Source organism: Schistocerca cancellata, chromosome 5, assembly GCF_023864275.1.
Source record: "Schistocerca cancellata isolate TAMUIC-IGC-003103 chromosome 5, iqSchCanc2.1, whole genome shotgun sequence".
NCBI classification, from domain to species: domain Eukaryota; kingdom Metazoa; phylum Arthropoda; class Insecta; order Orthoptera; family Acrididae; genus Schistocerca; species Schistocerca cancellata.
This window is the reverse complement of record NC_064630.1, coordinates 104129031-104148095: the sequence shown is the minus strand read 5'-3', so window position 1 is coordinate 104148095 and position 19065 is coordinate 104129031. Positions and strand designations below refer to the sequence as shown.

Here is a 19065-nt window from a genome sequence, read left to right as displayed (position 1 = left end):
ACCTGCTGAGCTGCATACGGTGCAATAACATTTGAAATGATTGCATTAAATTTTGTGTGTCCACATGTGAATATAGGATTGAAAAGTTTTTAACAATTACTGTAGTACAGTCCATTGACTTAAAGCTATGGTTATGCATTGCAATGTGGTATGCAAACGTAGCTTCTTGTGCTGCCAACTGCCTATCCATTTCTGCTACAAATTTTAAGTTTACATAGTAGTCACTCATGCATTTGTTTGCTCTTTTCGTTTGATCACTCATGCGATGTTTCTTAATCTTAATGTGATTCACAATGTCAGACCTTACACCATGATCAATAGTAAATTTTGATCTGCACAACATATGTTGTACAGTTTCTCCACTACCAGTGATGAAAGGAAACTTGCTCTTTATATTGCTGTTAAAATTACAGTTTTGTTTTGGCATAATGAAACAGTGATTGCACAGTGCAAAACATTAACAGTGAGGTGATGAAAGCCAGAGAGCAAGTATTAGTGGTATAGAGTATCTCTGGACCGAAAGGACAGATTCAGTGGATCAATTTAGAAGAGAAGAATCTTCGTTGTTATTCGTAACCTATAGTGCGTTTAAAATTACTTGTGTTCATTGACAGTTCGGTACATGTTTTGGGCATCCTGAAAGTCATCACATGCTTCCTAGGGTAAATAATTGAGCAGTTAATAGCAAATCAAACAACCAGTAGCGTAAAATACTCTAGCCAAGTGAAATCATAAAAATACGGGACATTTGAGCGTCCCCAAAAAAACTTTCGGGACAGTGGGACACTTTGGTAAAAAACGGGACTGTCCCGGGAAAAACGGGACGAATGGACACCCTAATGTATGTGTCACTTTGTTCATGTCATGTCTTTTGACGAAAACATTTTTACTTCCTCTGACAGCTAGGTCCCTGTTGTACAGTGAATGATACTGACGTCCCGGAAAGGAAAAACAACCGAAATTGAAGTGTTTGTCAGAGTAGAGGAAAATGAATTTTTAAACACACTGCAATAAATGCCTGCCTGGTCAGTGTTGATAACAAAATCTTTACTGAAATTCTGTATCAGTTTTAATTTATGGGTTTGAAAAGTATCTGCAGCAGCCAAGGTTTCTTTGATCATCGCTGTTCTTTTTTTGAAACAAATCTTGTCACCTTTTCCTGACGAATTCCATGCTCACTTTTGACTCTATGAATCCAGCTGTCAGAAGCTTTAAATTCAAAATCTGTAAACTGTTATGCAGCTACTAAAGCCAAATGTTGTAAATCACATGAGGTCACTTGCTGATAATTCTCTCTGACTTCAACAAAATGACCATACATCCAGGAACTGATTGCTGCATATGTATCAAATTGATTACCTCCTCTTTTTATTTCTTCTTCCCATTGGGATAAACATTCCTTCTTTCTTAACCAGCTACTTCATTTTCTTTTGTAATGTTTGTAGTTTCAACACGGGGGGAGCCTTTGCGATATTAACAATGTTAATTTTATAATCCAAAGAAAGACTGTCTACTTCTTTTGCCTTCTTTTCTTCTGGTTCATATTCATCTGATGAGCTGCAGTCTTCATACTTTTCAAAAGATTCACCTTCACAGTTTTCATTTTTGTGAGCAAGTTCATCATCAGTCACAAGTATTTTTTCAGTCAACGTATCCATAATATGTCTCTAACTTTCTTCACCCACCAACATTGGTTTATGAGAAATTGCCATTTAAGATTACAATGCAATCAAATTATTTGCAGCAAGTATGCTTTCATAATAAACAACTGCATCTTTTAACATCACCTTCGACACTTAATCATATAATGAATCTGCAGCTTCTGATACTATCACAAAGTCTTCATTGACAGCACATTTAATCCATAATATTGTAAAACTTCTGATAACATTTCACAGTACAGAATGCTCCAATCTCTGTGTAAGTCAGGAATGAACTGGCACTGCTTGATTGGTTTTGTGCAGATCCTGACACTTTCTAACCACCTACCAATAAAGCAACAGCTACTTTTCCACGAAGGCACTGGTTCAACGAATTTACTATGATTATTTATAATCTTTTCACAGCTTATAATATCACCCAATTTTGTAATAACATTGTAATGACAGTAATGAGTATTTTAATTTACCTCCATTACAAATGCAATTATTATTCAACTTTTTAAAAAGAAAGTACTGACAACTGTCATTCACATTTTAAGTAGCCTGTGACAGCCCGGATAGGCCTTCTGACATTCTAGCCTGCTACTGACTGAGCTATTTCACCTGTATACTGGAATGCTATTTCTGACCTCATATGAGGTGTGTATAAGTTATGCTTAAAACTTTAGGGCCCTTTTTCTCAGAATTTTCTGGGTAGTGCGCATTAAGACTACTATGAATGGACACCCATGAGGTATACTACCAACCTGTGAAGTCTCATCCCAAACTGAGATGGAAAGTCCCCTTGTAAATCAACTGTATCCAATGATGTTTTATTCACTTTCATATTTTCAACACATTAAAATTTATTCATGGTTTCTGCACTGTGTAACACTGGGGTCAATATGACCCCAATCTGAATTTATTTTTCTTTCTTGAACGTTAATATTTATCAAAGCAGAATCATTATTGTTAAACTGAACAGCTGCAATGTATGGTTTTTTTTTCCATCAAAGTGCTGTCAATATATCTGGTGTGAATTACTGGGAGTCTGTATGATCCCAGTGGTACTCAGTGGGCAAAAAATCCTGGTAGTAGGATGGTTAAGCAAACCAAAAAGGAATCTGATTTGAAGAGGACTGTGATGATAACTATTAATGTTCCCTACATTCTCATGAATTACAGATGTCATAAAGGTCATGTAATGTTAAGTACCTTAGGTCATAGTAAAATAAAACTGAAGCACCATTCCAATATTCGAAAACACTGCCAAGTAATAAAACAATAAGCACGATCACCTACTTTGTACTCCATTCAGAAGACAGGCAATTCCTGTTTTGTAGCAAGTAAAAGCTGCTTCATAGTTCCCATTTGCCTCCTGCTGCTGGGCTAGAGTTACATGATGTGCTGCTTCAAATATGTAGCCAGCTTCCTGACCAGAAGTAGTACCAAATATGTCACCCAGAGCTACATCCTGCCGGTTGCAGTTGCTTAGTTCTGAGGCAAAATTTACTTGCTCAGAATGCCCAGCTTCTTTTGTCACAGTTTCTAAAGCTTGGCTGTCATACAGAGTAAGCTTACTAGCATCAAGTATCAAACAATTTCCATCACTAGATGCCCTGATGGTCTGTTCATTGCTGTATGATATGAGGTCATCCTCTGTTACTGAAGATGTTGGCATTGAAAGTAACCAGCTATTGCTGACTTGTGATGATGTTGCTCTACTTGTTCTTTCTGGAGATTGCAAAGGATCAAAAAACTGAAGATCTGAACCCTGAAACAAGCACAAAATGGAAAAAAACACTTGAGCAATACACAGAAAGTTGCTCAAACAAATTAAAGTAAAAACAAAACAAAACACTTGTGGCTTTCACATAAAAAAAATTATGTAATTTTTTCACTTGTCCAAAAGCAATCAGTAGCTTTTGTTAGAATATTTTCAGCATAGACTATACAGCCTTACTCAATTTGATTAATACATTATTTATCACACAGAAATTTGGAAAACAGAGAAAGCAATGAATGCTGAGCTCTCCAACATTTTACAAAATTTTGTGTCAGTAAGCAGCATTTTAATAAAGTAAGATACAGGGAACAGAATTTTATTTCCACACCCAGATTAATCTAGCATACAACTTTGTATAAAAGCTCACACACATAATGTTTCTTTAAATGTAAAATTAAACATTTTATTACAAACATTTTTTAAATTTATGATATGTATTTAAACAGCATTCCACACAAAGAATTGGCAATTCCTTACAAACCAGGATAAAAAGGTAGTTACTTTCTGATTAATCTAGTCTAATGCACAATACAGCTTTGCAGATGGTATTTTTTTCTCTTTGGCAAATATGGCATCTCAATAACAAATTAATATTATGTCCCAGTTCTCCTCCTAGTGACTGTCATCTTATTTCTTACCAATTCTTAAAAACACACACTTGTTAAAACATATTTTATCTTTGGTACCCATTACAGGTGCCTAAATGTAAAATTTTCTACTCCAAGTATGAACTAAAATAACTGGTAGATCTAATTTCACTGTCGTTTTTTTTTTAATTTTATTTTGATGGTGTAAAAGACCAAGTGAAATTAATAACAATGCAGTTAAAAAAAACCTTGATGGTTTGCACAAACAATTCTCATTTTGGCTTGGTGGTAGACTTAAGTCATATTGTTATCTGTACCTATAGAAATAAAGTTTCAAAAATGAAACGAAACTATGTCAAAGGCATAAGAAAACTCCCACTCACCACTTGACACCAAACAAACATATGAACAAAGTATAAACATTACCATACTTTTAATCAGAAGTTCATTTGCCAAGTAAAGACAAGTAATAGCAGGAGGACAGAAAAAAACAGATCTAGCATGACGTATAGAAGTCATTCACAATGGATGATGAAGGAAAAAGCATAGTAGAAAAGGAGGAGGAAGAAAACAGTAATGAAATGCCACCAACGTTTGATAATCTGAGGGATCTGAAGTTGCAGAATGGACTGGAGAAAGTGGAAACAGAAACTTTTCTTAGACAAATATGGCTGACAGAAACAAAGGAAAGAAAAGGCAGCAAGGGAAATCACAAAATATTAGAGGGATACAGAAAAAGAAAATGTGGGCATGGAATGATAAAAAGGGAAAGGAAGTAAAAGACAACTAAAGGGATTAGAGAAAGTGAAGGCGCAAATCAAGAGAGCTGTAGAACAAGTTGGCACTTGCAGAGTTATAGATACAAATGTTCAGATGAAAAACAAAAACCTGCCTAATTAGAGAAGCAGAATCTGAAGTCATGGCAGCTGTGGTTCACAAAATCCTTCATGACAATACTAACAGTAAGCTCACTCTCTGTCCATTCATCCTGACATTATACTGGTAACCATTCCTACAGCATTTGAGTTGGAAAATACGATGGGTTGCCTCACAACTAGGTCCTCCTTTTATGCTGTGTATATTGGTAGTGAGGGAATAGAGTGGGGAGTGGTTCATTTTATGGCAATGCCACAGAAAAACTAAAAAAAAAATAAAATAAACAAGCTTCAGTGATAGGGCCAGTTCGAGAATATTTTTCCAGAAGAGCAACATCATTTGATGCCGTATCAGACGTTAGTTGCTTTTCCTTGAACTCTTAGTAAGAACTCCAAAAATAAATACAATTTCATGATTAAAACAGTGAATTGTACAGTATTTCTAAAATTTATTACATGGACCAGAGGTACTTGAAAGAATTTGTAAATCATTGTAGAGAGGAGTGCAGTGTTGTATCCAAATATAAGGACAGTACGAGGTGCGAAAACAAAGTAATGAGACTGATGTGGGGAAAAAAAAAAAAAAAAGAAAAGAAAAAAAGTTGCTTACCATTTTAGTCAAGTTTAGTGTTGTCTCCTTCAGAGTAGTTGCCTTCTGATTGCACACACTTTTTCCAGCGCTTCTGCCATTGATGGTAACATTTCTGGAACCCATCTTCTGTAATATCCTCCGAGACCCTCATCACAGCTTTTTGGACATCTCGTGTTGTTTGAAAATGGTGTCCCTTCGCTGACATTTTGACACTTTGGAAATAGAAAAAAGTCGCACGGAACAATATCTGCTGAATAAGGTGGCTGTGGTAGTACTGAAATTTGTTTTGAGGTTAAAAATTGCTGTACTGACAGAGCAGTATGGGATGGCGCATTATCGTGATGCAGAATCCAATTATCAGCCATGTTGGCACGGACACGAAGAACTCTTTTACGAAGTCTTTCTACAATTTCTTTGTAGTAACGTTGGTTAACTGTTTGTCCAGGAGGCACCCACTGTTTATGAACAATTCCCATGGAATCAAAGGAGCACACAAGCACGCATTTCACTTTTGACTTTGACATGCGAGCTTTTTTTGGTCTGGATGATCCCTTTGAGCACCTTTGCGAACTTCGGCATTTTGTCTCTGGATCATGCTGAAAAAAAAACAACTTTCATCACCAGTGATAACAGAGCTCAACAATTCGGGATTGATTTCCAGTTTGCTCTAACAGATCGGCTGCCACATTTTTCTGTATTTCTCGCTGTTGTGGTGCAAGATTTTTGTGGACCATTCTTGCACAAATCTTTCTCATTCCAAGATCTCCAGTTATTATTAGATGAACCGTTTCTCGATTGATGTTCAGTTCTTCTGCAATCATTTTCATGGATAATCTTCGATCAGATCGTACGAGTTCACAAACCCTGGCCAAGTTGACATCCGTCCGTGAGGTTGATGGGCATCCACTGCAGCCTTCATCTTCAACATTCATTCTGCCTTCACTAAACATTTTATGCCAACGAAAAACTTGAGCTCTTGACATAATCTCCTCTCCAAAAGCCTTCTGAAGCTTACTGTAAGTTGTCGTCATGTTTTCACCCAATTTAATGCAAAAAGAAATGGCATACCATTGCGCAATATTATGCACTTCCATTTCAGTGACGAGAGACACAAACATGGGTTAACTTACTACATCACAACTCATTACTGAGCAGTTGCATCGATGTGCCGCTTGGACTAGAAGCAGCTTATACACCAAGGTCAAAGATATTGTGCCTACCCAAGCCTGCAGGGTTCCACATCTTGCTAAGAAAATCAGTCTCATTACTTTATTGTCACAGCTCGTATGTGCAACACCACCTTTAGCATATACAAGTGTACAGCAAATTGTAATATGTAACAGATGCTGTAGTAGTGTTGTATTTCTTATTAAGACAGGCTTTAGGTGCAATTTTACCCCTATTTTTAGGGTGGGGACTTAAAAATCAACAAAAGTTAACATTAAAATACTAATATCCTAACCTCGACAATATTTGTTAGTGAAGTCATTGATGCTCATAACCATAAATTTGCAGCTACCTCACCAACAGCTTACTCGTGTGCCTACGTTCACTGAAACATTTTTGCTTATATTACCTATACAATGATGTCAAATTTTACTATTAACAATAATACAACCTATAAACAATTTCTGACCTGTTCCTGCAGCTGATGTCACTAAAACACCCTTGTGCCATGACACTTGACTTAGAGGTAAGCTGGTTCGAATCCTGGTGGTAGAAAATTATCACTGCCAGGATTTGGCCAGCAAGGGAGGAGGGGAGGGAGGGGGGCAGGGGGGGGGGGGGGGGTGATCACCAGTCTTCCTGCCAATGTTCTGGATTAAATTCAAACCTCTCATGAATTGAGGGCATGTGACACAGTTGATGGTGATCCAACTGCTGGATGGTGACTTGAAGCTTGGCAGCCTATATGGTGCTATTTGAGAGGCTTAGACTATGTTCCAGCACCAGGTTTTGCCCTCTCCCTTCCCTGCATCCATAACATCACAAACCCAACACTACAATGCACAAGTACATCAGTAATAAACAAAAAATAGATCTACACTTGAAACTTCATAACAGGTCAGATGAAGCGACAAAAACCACATACACGTGGATCTTGCCGAAATGATGATTCAGGAATCCTGTACCTGCACCCCTATGCTAATTCTCTCATTATTTCTTTGACTCGATACAAGTTCTGCACAGGTGCACATCTGATAGCTGTCTCAGCTTGGAGCCCCAAGTGACTACTTGTGTCAAGTGGGCCTTAAACTGTTCCCTTCTCCACAGAGAAGAATGAGATGTATTGCTGGCTGACAATGTATTCTGTATCAATACACACACTCCTGCATGTCTACACTATGCCAGTAATTGTAGGGACAATGTAGTCACAAAAGGGCTTGAGAAACCTTTATTTAGTTCACTATACCGATTTTGACAGTTTCAATTGTCATTTTCAGAAGTGAAATATGCTCAAATCATTAGCAAGCCAACATCAAAATAAGAATTAGACAGTGGTGTCCTTCACTACAAAGTCAATAACACAAACTGACACTGACTGGATAGATAAAAAAATTTACTCACCAAACAGCAGCAGAACACACACATAAAAGACTGCTGTCATTGGGAAGCTTTTGGAGCCAGGGGCTCCTTCTTCAGGTGTAAAGGTTGAAGGGGAAGGAAGAATGGTGAAGGAAAAGGACTGGAGAGGTCTAGGAAAAGGGGTAGATTCTGGAAAAGCCACCCAGAACCGCAGGTCAGGGGAGACTAACCATACGGGATGAGAAGGAAAGACTGATTGTTGGGAACTGCGTTGGACAAGATTTGAAAACCTGAGCGCTTAACGGTGGAAGACAGGGTAATGTGCAAGACAGAGTTTACTACTAAAACACTGTGCACGAATTAATAACAGTGAGAAGATAGGTGCATTGTACATAACAGAGGTGGGAGGGGGTGGTAAAAAATAGAGTGAAGCAAAGAGTGGTTACAGTGAAGAAAAGAGTAGTTACAATAATTGACTATTTTCATCGTTATATTAGCCCAAAGTGACAATGATGTCATTTCGTTTTACTGATTCTGTAGCAAGGGACACCAGCGTCTGATTCTCATTTTGACATTGCCTTGCTAATGATTTGAGCCAATCTCATTTCTGAAGGTAACAATTTAAACTGTTGACACAGGTAAAGTGAAGCAAATAAAGGTTTTCTTGTACAGCTGATGACTGATTTTTTTATCTTTATTGAAATATTCTACAGCTGTGAATAAAATCTAAATATATTGTAGTTTGTTGACTCTACTCCACATTTATATTCCAACAAGTACTTTTAATTACAATATTTATAAATTGCTTTCATTCAGTTGCATGACAAAGACAATCTCAAAATTATAAATACAATGGACTGCCTTTTGCCTGGCATAGTGCAGCAACTCAACGTGACATATACTCAACAAGCCACTGAAGTCTCATGCAGCAATATTGTGTCATGCTGCCTCTATTGCCTTCCATAATTTCGAAAGTGTTGCTGTTGCAGGATTTTGTGCACGAACTGACCTCTCGATTATGTCCCATAAACGTTCATTGAGATTCATGTCAGGCAATCTGGTTGGCCAAATCATTCACTCGGATTGTGTAGAATGTCCTTCAAATCAATTGCGGACAACTGTGGTGCAGTGAAATGGTGCACTGTCATCCGGAAAAATGAAGTCCATGAATGGCCGCAAATGGTCTCCAGGTAGCTGAATACAACCACTTCCGGACAACAATCAGTTCAATTGGGCCTGAGGACGCAGTCCATTCCATGTAAACAAAGCCCACACCAACATGGAGCCACCTCCAGCTTGCACAGTGCCTTGTTGACGACTTGGGTCCATGGCTTCATGGGGTCTGCGCCACACTTGAACGCTATTGTCAGCTCCTACGAACTGAAATCAGTACTCATCTGACCAGGCCAGTTTTCCAGTTGTATAGTGTCCAACCGATATGGTCACATGAGCCCAGGAGAGGCACTGCAGACAATTTCATATTGTTAGCAAAGAAATTCATGTCGGTTACCTGCTGCCATAGCCCATTAATGTCAAATTTTACCTCACTGTCCCAATGGATATGTTTATCGTAAGTCCCACACTGATTTCTGTGGTTATCTGATGCAGTGTTGCTTGTCTGTCAGCAGTGACAACTCTATGCTGCTCTCAGTCTTTAATTGAAGGCAATCGGCTGCTGCGTTGCTGTGGTGAGAGGTAATGTGAAATCTGGTATTCTCAGCATACTCTTGATACTGTGAATCTTGAAATATTGAAATCCCTATTGATTTCTGAAATCAAATTTCCCATGCATCTAAATCCAACTAACATTTCAAGCTTAAAGTCTGTTAATTCCTATTGCACAGCTATAACCATGTTGGAAACCTTTTCACATGAAACAACTGAGTACAAATGACAGCTGCATCAATGCAATGCTCTTTTATATCGTGTGTACATGATACTACTGCCTCCTCCAGCTACTGCCCTTCTATACCTTTTGCAAGTGATACTACTGCCATCTGTATATGTGCATATTGCTATCTCATGACTTGTCACTTCAGTGTGCAATATTACTAATAATGGGTTACCAACATATCAGCGAACTTCACTTCAACATAAAAAAATCTCCAAACCGTGTAGCGAGACAAAATAACATCCAGTAAAGCTGCTCTACTACAGCACTGTTTGATTATTAAGGTCAGCATGTAATGGAACTGAAAAATAGACCTCATTTTGTTATATTATACACTAATTAAAGTTCTGTTAAAAAGCATTTGCTTAATATGATATTAGGATAGGTGTTATGATCAATAATCAATACTGAAATTGTATGTTCTTTGCAGCTGTGACAGTTATCTTTGCTCAGTTTTCAGCCACTTGAGTTTTGGCCGCGGCCAAGTGTAGTCGTTTTCAAGTTCTGGCAATAAATGTGTTTTTGTTTTAAACAAATCGTGGAATACTGCATCATAATTTTGTTAGTCCAGTGATAATTAAAAACCCGCACCTTTTCTTGGACCCAGAGCAGCAAAGGAATCATCGCCTAGACATTGAGAAGCCACATGGACAATGCACACTCAGCAGCATCAAAAAAGAAGATATCAAGGCCAGCTCTACAAAGTACTATACAGCCATTAGCCACACTGTAACAGTGTCCTTATGGAGATAACTTTTGCAGTGTAGTAGAGACGGCCCATGATAACTGGGGGCTCATCCGGGATTAAGACATTTATATGTACACGGATTGACAAAATCTATTTTGCAGGAGCCTAAGAAAAAAGTACGATTTTCTTGTGTCTAATAACCACATGGTGCAAAGAAGTGCAATACGTAGAAGTCAAGGGTGACGAAACAAAATGGTAAAGTGGGCTGACCACATGAGTGAAGACCCACTGAAAAGATAATTACATTTTTGTAGTGCTTTTTATTCCTTTTATTATTTTGTTTGTGAAATCTCACAAAAATTACCATTTTAAAAGAGGGAAGTGGTGCTGAATCCAAGCAGTAGTGTGAAAATTTGTTAGTCTCTGGGGACATACACATGCCAATAAAAACAGAAGACGAGTCATTCAAAGAAGCGGATCAAAGTCTTAATTCATCACAAAGGGAGATGTCGGACATAAAATCAATGTTACAAATGATGGAACAATCGTCAGCTTTAAATCAAACAGTTGCAGCATGCTTACAAGCTAATGAGGAACAGTTACAAAACATGAATCAGACGGTCGTGAACAGTTTCGGGCCGTAAGTCAGAAAGTATCACATCTCGAGGGAGTGATGAACAAAAAAATTGACAGTGTCTTACTTTGGGGCAATAAACTTCGCAGTGACATATCTGAGATAGACAAGAAACAAGCACGGTAGAAACAAAGATTTTGGTGGCAGAATCTAAAGTGCAGAAGTAAAATCTAGTCTGAGTAACAAAATTCAATCCGTAAAAAATGAACTGGTCACAGACAGAGAGAAAAATGCAAAGTGTTTTGTTAATGTTAACAGGCAAATATATACAGTTTGTGTAAATGGAAAAATCTATGGCTGTAAGATCTTGAAAGTAGAGTAGATTCAATACTAACTGTTGTCAATGATAAAGTGGAAACAGTCAATAACACTGTAAAACTCCATGAGGTTGAAACAAAGTCAAACATTAGTGAACTAAAAAGTACATATCAGAGTTAAATCATAAGTTTGAAATACTTATCAATGATCTACATCTACATCTACATCTACATCCATACTCTGCAAGCCACCTGACGGTGTGTGGCAGGGGTACCTTGAGTACCTCTATCGGTTTTCCCTTCTATTCCAGTCTCGTATTGTTCATGGAAAGAAAGATTGTCAGTATGCCTCTGTGTGGGCTCTAATCTCTCTGATTTTATCCTCATGGTCTCTTTGCGAGATATACGTAGGAGGAAGCAATATACTGCTTGACTCCTTGGTGAAAGTACGTTCTTGAAAATTCAACAAAAGCCCGTACCAAACTACTAAGCGTCTCTCTTGCAGAGTCTTCCACTGGAGTTTATCTATCACCTCCGTAACGCTTTCGTGATTATTAAATAATCCGATAATGAAGTGTGCTGCTCTCTGTTGGATCTTCTCTACGATGGCAAACAAAAATTTTTCTATGAACACATGTACTTTATTATCCAATATCCCAGTTAAAAACTTTTCTAATGAGTGTAGTTTGCAATCTGTCAACGTTCTGCAGAGTTGTAGGGACAACTTTTTGCCTAATATGAGTGAAAGTTCGAAAATTAAGTTTGTGAAAAAATTTTTGGAGGGAGAATCTTTGTCATGGGCCAATCAAAATTTTTCTAAGGACATGTCTTATGCAGAATTTGAAATAGAGTTCTTAAAACGGTTCTGGTCTGAAACTGAACAAGCCAGGATAAAGAGCAAGTTTATCAATGGGCCAAATTATAGGGACTATGAAACAGTTTTGTAAAAATGAATTGAAGAAACTTGTACATTTGGGTAAACCCTTTGATGAGCTCACACAGATTGATGCTTTAAAGAGAAGGTTGCCAACTGATGTGCAATGGGACCTAGTTTATGGACAAGATGACAACACTGAACAATTTCTAAACTACGTGGACAAACTAGCCAGAATTATAGACAATGTGGGGAAACCAAAAAACTATTTCAATCACACACAGAGAGATGGGGATCATAGTTGGGGAAATGTTAATTTTAACAGAAGGGAAAACAGTAGGTCTAACAACCATAATTTTCATCATAGGGAACAAAAGAGTCACAATAATAATAATTTCTATTCAAGGGAAAACAATAATTTCCATTCAAGAGGACAATCTGGGAACTATTGGAACAGAAGTAATAACAGGGAGTTTGAAAATAAAAATTGGCATGAACATAGTGACACAAGGAGTCAAAATGCTATTGGAAGTCATGACGTAAAAAACTAGCATGCGCTCCATTGTCGGTCCACATGGTAGGGGCGAAAAGCATAGATAATAGATGGACCAATAACAGTGACTACGCTGTACCAAAAGATACATCTGAGGTAATGAGTAGAATGTGTACTACTCTGTAAACACAGTATCTGTTCAGAATCAATACATTGGTTGTAATAAAGAGCCAGAGGAAGTAATTGACTTAGTTGAATTTTATGAATAGGCAGAAACTTGTAGTTTGTCAGAGACCAGCAGGTTAACGATTTACATTATTTAGGAATTTAAGGACTGATGAGGGAACCAGGTGAGCAAATTGTTGACACTGATTTAATGAGCAAAGAATTAAATAAACTTGGGTGTGAAAGCAACATTGTAAGTTTTCAGGAGACAGAGGTTGACGATTGTAGTATTTGGGAAAATGAAATGGTACATGATGACAGTGAGAAATATTTTGTTTGTTTGAAAGAGGAAATGAAAGCATTAGGGGTTGTGGGAGAAACTGATATGCATGTTGTAGATATACCCAAGGGTGTTGTTGACAACTTAAGTCGTGTTAATGTCAGTGTCACGACCAATAGGTTCTGTAATCCAACATCTTATGAAGGAACATGTGTAGATGATAAAGATTCTCTGAACAGTAAAACTGACTGTGCAAGTAGGCTACCATTTGCAATGAACAAAGGTGAATTGATTTCTTTATAATATGTGGCTAAATAGTGATGCAATTAGAAACGATAGTAGTTTTAGAAAAATGATTCTTAATACGTCTCAAATTTTATATCCTGATTGGTAACAAAATTCTAAACATATTATTGTTGAACAACTGAAGGATAAATACCTTAGTAATGAACAATTATACACTGATGAAAATGTTCGGATTAATGAAATTATCAATGCAAGTGACAGTGTTAAAGATGTGTACGTTAATGTAATGACCGTAGGTAATAAAGGTGACAGTAATATAGGTAATTGTAATTCAGGATATCATTGTTTTAGTGAAACTGAAAATGGTTTGTTGTATGAATATGTTCAGTCTGAAAAAGGTGATGGCATATGTAGTTCATTCATTAGAGTATAAGTTGGTACCTGGGAAGTCAAGTGCCTTATAGACACAGGGAGTCAAGTGTCAGGAATATCTGAAATACTAAGCAAAAAGCTGAAGTGCAAGAAAGGTTACACTGAAATGCCAGTCACTGGGGTGAAAATAACAGGTGCTACAGGAAAACATAGTAAAACTGTTAAAAGTCAAACTTTGTTATCTTTTACAATTGAGGGAGTCACATTTACACATGGATGCCTAATTATACCAGGACTCAGCGAGGACTGTATTCGTGGGATGTCGTGGATTAGGAGTGTAGATGCAAGATTTGACTGGGGAGGACAAAAACTTATCATAACAACAATTAATGGGGGGTGTATCTCCACCAAGTTTGTCAGATCAAATACAGTTTTGTGTAACTACAGATTTAATACTATAAATCTCGTACAGGAGAAAACATATGATGATGACAAAGACATAACACAGCTAGACTTAAGTGAAGTAGATTTCAAAACACTTGTAAAACTAAGATTTCAGAAGCTAGTGGTCTAAACGTTGGGCAACTCTGATCATAAAGCCTTAAGTTATTTACAGGAATGCAAGCTCTATCATGATAGGCTTACAAGGTGGGCGTTGTATTTACAATTCAACTTTGAAATTAAGTATATTAAAGGCACTGACAACATAGTTGCAGATGCTCTATCAAGGCTACCACTAGGAGGGGAAACAGAAATTTTTGATCAGAATTAAGAAAACAGTTTTAAATGAGGTATATTAAAGGGGTCACTGATGAAAAAGTTGTTTGATCACTCTGTGATAAAATCAGGAGCAGCCAGAACCATGATACAAATTGGAAATTAATAAAGAGCTGTTTAGGGAAAAAGTACTATGAAAAATTAGACAAGTACTATAAGGTGTGTAAGGGAACTCTATTTAGGAGAGCTGATGAAGACTTGGCCTGAAGATGAAGCGGAGACGTTAATTAGGTATACACATGAGAGCTATGGTCATTGTGGCATTCAGAAATGTATGCAGAAATTACAAGAAAATATCTACTTCTTCAATATGGCCAAGAAAGTTAGAAAATAATTGTCAACTTGTGATAAGCGCCAACAAGTCAAAGAAAGTAACAGAAAATGTCAAGGTGAAATGCAAAACATTACTCCTGCACAATCTCTAGACTTAGTCGCTGTTGATCTCTATGGGCCTCTTCCAAGGAGTAGGAGTGGCCATTGCTATATTTTTGTCACGGTGAATGTATTTTATAAACTAATCAAATTGTACCCTGTCAGAAAAGCCATAGGTAAAGAGATAATGAAAAAAAGTTAAATGTCGGGAAAGCAAAAGTGTTCTTGTCGGATAACAGCTCACAGTTTTTGTCATAAGTTTGGAAAGCCTTTGTTGATAAATCATTAATCAAACATGTTCAAATATCTGTATATAATCCGTCGTCAAATCCAGCTAAGAGGTATATGTGCAAGATTGGTCATTTATGTCGTACATATTGCAGTCATAAACATCCTACATTGTATGACCATGTAAGAGACTTTGAAGACGTTATGAACAGTTTGCAGCACATTTCACAGGATTTTCACCTTATGAAATTATGTTTCATCTAAAACCAGACAACATCATCACTGAACTCGTATAATTTCTACCATGCACAATGATGACTACGCGTGAATGTGAAGCCATAGTCAAAGAAACCATGATGAAATGGGGGAAAATTAGAAAAATACAACATGATAGCAAGATGAACGCGACCAAGTTTAAAGTTGGAGATTATGTTTCAGTAAAATCACATGAGAAATCAAAAATGTTAACTTCTGAAATTAAGAAATTGTTTAATATCTACATGGGTCCATTCGAGATTGTGGAGAATCCACACCCTCATGCATACTGGTTGGTGTATTCTAAATCCAGGAAAGTTCTCGGGCTAAGAAATATTGTTTCATTGAAACTGTATAAACAAAAGGGGTACGACTATTCTGAGAAAGTTAAAAGGTGACTTAACAAAAGTTTTTCACTGGAAATTATGAAACGTTGCATATAAACATTGACTAATTTTGACACAGTTTTGTATCCTTGAAAATGTTTATTATTTGTTTAAAATGTATTTGCTGTATGAAGTGTTTGCAATGAATTTCCTTTGTGTAATATGCTTATCGTGTTAGTTCTTGATATTTCTACATGTCTATGCAATTTGAATGATATTTGAAAATATGTGTATTTTTAGCTTGTGTAACCTTCTCACACCACACTCGTTGGGACATCATTTAAAATGTGAAACACTAATCAGCGCTAAATCTGTCTCGTAACAATAAACTTTTTCTATTTTTTTTTTTGTCTTAAAGGCAAAGTCCTAATTACTACACACCTAAGTTGTTGCAATGTCCAACTAAACAAGGGGAGAATCATTTTAAGTAAACAACATGAATTACTGTATATTTCTTTCTCAACCTCTACAAAGCATAGGCAGTAATATTTTCTTTATTTTGATATATACATATCATCCTAAAATGTTGAAACAACCATGATTCTACCCTTGCACTTTTACTGTGTATATGAACCCTTGTAACAGATTGACTGACTGTAGCTTTACTTTTGAAAACAATTTTTTGGTTATCCTTGGTGTAAGTGTTGTAGTTTGTGATAAGACATTTTACACCCAATATGTTAATGCATTTGTATTGCAAGTTTATTCAATATATTGTTAGTTAAAGGATCCTTTTGGACCAGTCCATACCTGCGTAGTATCACTCAGACAGTGCCTGTAAACTTCTCCCACTAGAGAAACATTACCAAACGGATAAATAAGTATCCTAACCATGTACTTACATATAAACATTATGTAACCAAAATGTGATCTCTGTATTTGATTTTTAGATAACATGGCATTATAATCAATGAAGCAATACAAACAGCTAAGCTGTGGAAACGGACTTGCTGCAGTACAAGCCGAAATCAAACCTATGGAGGGGGGGGGGGGGGGGGGGGTCAGCTAAGTGCAGATGGACAATGTGGGACATTACTGTGACTAGCGAGGGAAGTGGTCAACAAAAGAAAGTAAAACAAACCAATAGTAAAAAGTTACAACTTTTCAATGGTTTAATGTGAAGTGCTATGACATTATGGACTCATCTAAGTGCAAATTGTAAATCTTCTTTTGTATTTCATTTACCTTAAAATTAACGATTGTTTGTCCTCCTTTACTTCGTGTAACACAATTTCAGTGTTAAACCTAATGTAATGCCAATTGCTATTGGTGAAAAGTTAGAAAAATTGAAGGAAAGCAGCCCTATGAAAAATTTTAATTTATTTAAAATCATATTCTTGGCAGTTCCATTATTCTGGCGTCAGAATTTTGTTCACATGTTCATACATACAAAATACTTGGGGGGCTATTGTAATTGGAACTGAAAAATAGACCTCATTTTGTTATATTCGACACTAAATAAAGTTCTGTAAAAAAGCATTTGCTTAATATGATATTAGGATAGGTGTTACGATCAATAATCAATACTGAAATTGTATGTTATTTGTAGCTGTGACAGTGATCTTTGGTCACCAACGGGTTTTCGGCCACTTGAGTTTTGGCTGCAGTCAAGTGTAGTCATTTTTAAGTTCTGGCAATAAATGTGTTTTTGTTTTAAATAAAGCATGGAATATTGTGTCATGATTTTGTTAGTCCAGTGATAATTAAAAACCTGCACCTTTCCTTGGACCCAGAGCAGCAAAGGAATCATCGCCTAGACATTGAGAAGCCACATGGACAACGCACACTCAGCAGCATCAACAAAGGAGACATCATGGCCAGCTCTACAAAGTACTATACAGCCATTAGCCACACTGTAATGGTGTCCTTATGCAGATAACTTTTGCAGCATAGCAGAGATGGCCCATGATAAGCAGCATGTGCAGATGAATCTTCAGCAGCCTAAAGCATTCCAAATTCTACTAAGATGTTGACAAATAGTGCATGGATAATACTTTCAATCACAAAATGACCATCTCTGAGATGTAGTTCAGCTGCAACAAATATATTTAAAAAAATGACCAGATGGAAATTGCCTGAGAAAAAGAATTTACTTGTTCTTAAAATTTTAGCAATTTAGGTTCATCAGAGATTTGGAAGTCAACAACATACAAGTTGATGCTTACACAGTGCTTGCTTCCACAGCACATCATTAAAATCACAGACAACATGAAACATCACCATTCCATAATAGTTTCAAGCCTCTCATTTCACAAAAGATGGAAAAAAACTTTTACTCAAAATGACCAAGATCTCCTATTCAGTAATAAGCATATTAATAATGCCCATATGGGAATTTAGGCTTTGATCACTGAACTGCGGTGTAGTCAGGACTATGCTGAAATTTAAAAACAATAATGCTACAGAACAAACTGGAATTGTCGCCTCCAGTGCAGCTGTCAAATGGTCACACTACTTCCACATCATACTATGTAGCAGCTACAAATAGACCCGTAAAACTTTGATTTAATTTATGTGTATCTTCTCTCTGATCAGCAACACTGCAAGAATTGGTTGCAAAGAAACATAAATTAATTTTCAACAGTCATGCCTATCGCAGATCACAAAGCACGGATTACAAGAACACTACACTGTGTCAGCTGAACACAGACTGCCAGGATTGCAGTTCGGGAAGTGCAGTGCACTGAGGGGTTGTGTCGGGTGGAGTGGGTACAGGGAGAAAGAGGTGGGAATTGGAAGGAGCAGTTGAAAAGGGGTAGCTGGCAACTGTGAGGGAGGACGACAGTGTGCTGAATAGGAATGCGACACTTGGGCACTGGAGCTGGTGAGTTGTGTGGCATACAATGATGATGACATGAAAATGTTGATTGGGAGGGGGAGATTGTTGGGTAGATGACATGGGTACAGTGGCTTAGCGAAGACTGAGGGTAGGATGATTACTGGTAAGAAGGACATCTGGAAGAACCCCCATCTACATAGTTCCCAAAAGTTGGTGGGAGGGATCAGAGCAAATCCAGATAGCATGGATTGTAGATTGTAAAGCAGCCGCGTAACTCTGGCATGCTGTGCTCAGTGGTTTGTTCCACTACTGAGAGGTCAGCTCTGTTCTTGATCATAGTTTGGTGGTGGCCATCCACTCTG

General features: G+C 37.2%; 1 protein-coding gene across 2 annotated transcripts in view; it reads right to left on the bottom strand.

The window, feature by feature from the left end:
- Positions 1–19065, bottom strand: part of LOC126187600 (ribosomal protein S6 kinase delta-1) — a 191245-nt gene that overhangs the window by 131529 nt on the left and 40651 nt on the right. For both annotated transcript variants that reach the window (XM_049928787.1, XM_049928788.1), the window contains exon 6: positions 2943–3414. In XM_049928787.1, coding sequence (XP_049784744.1) covers positions 2943–3414 — 472 coding nt within the window. The remainder of the gene's footprint in view (positions 1–2942; positions 3415–19065) is intronic.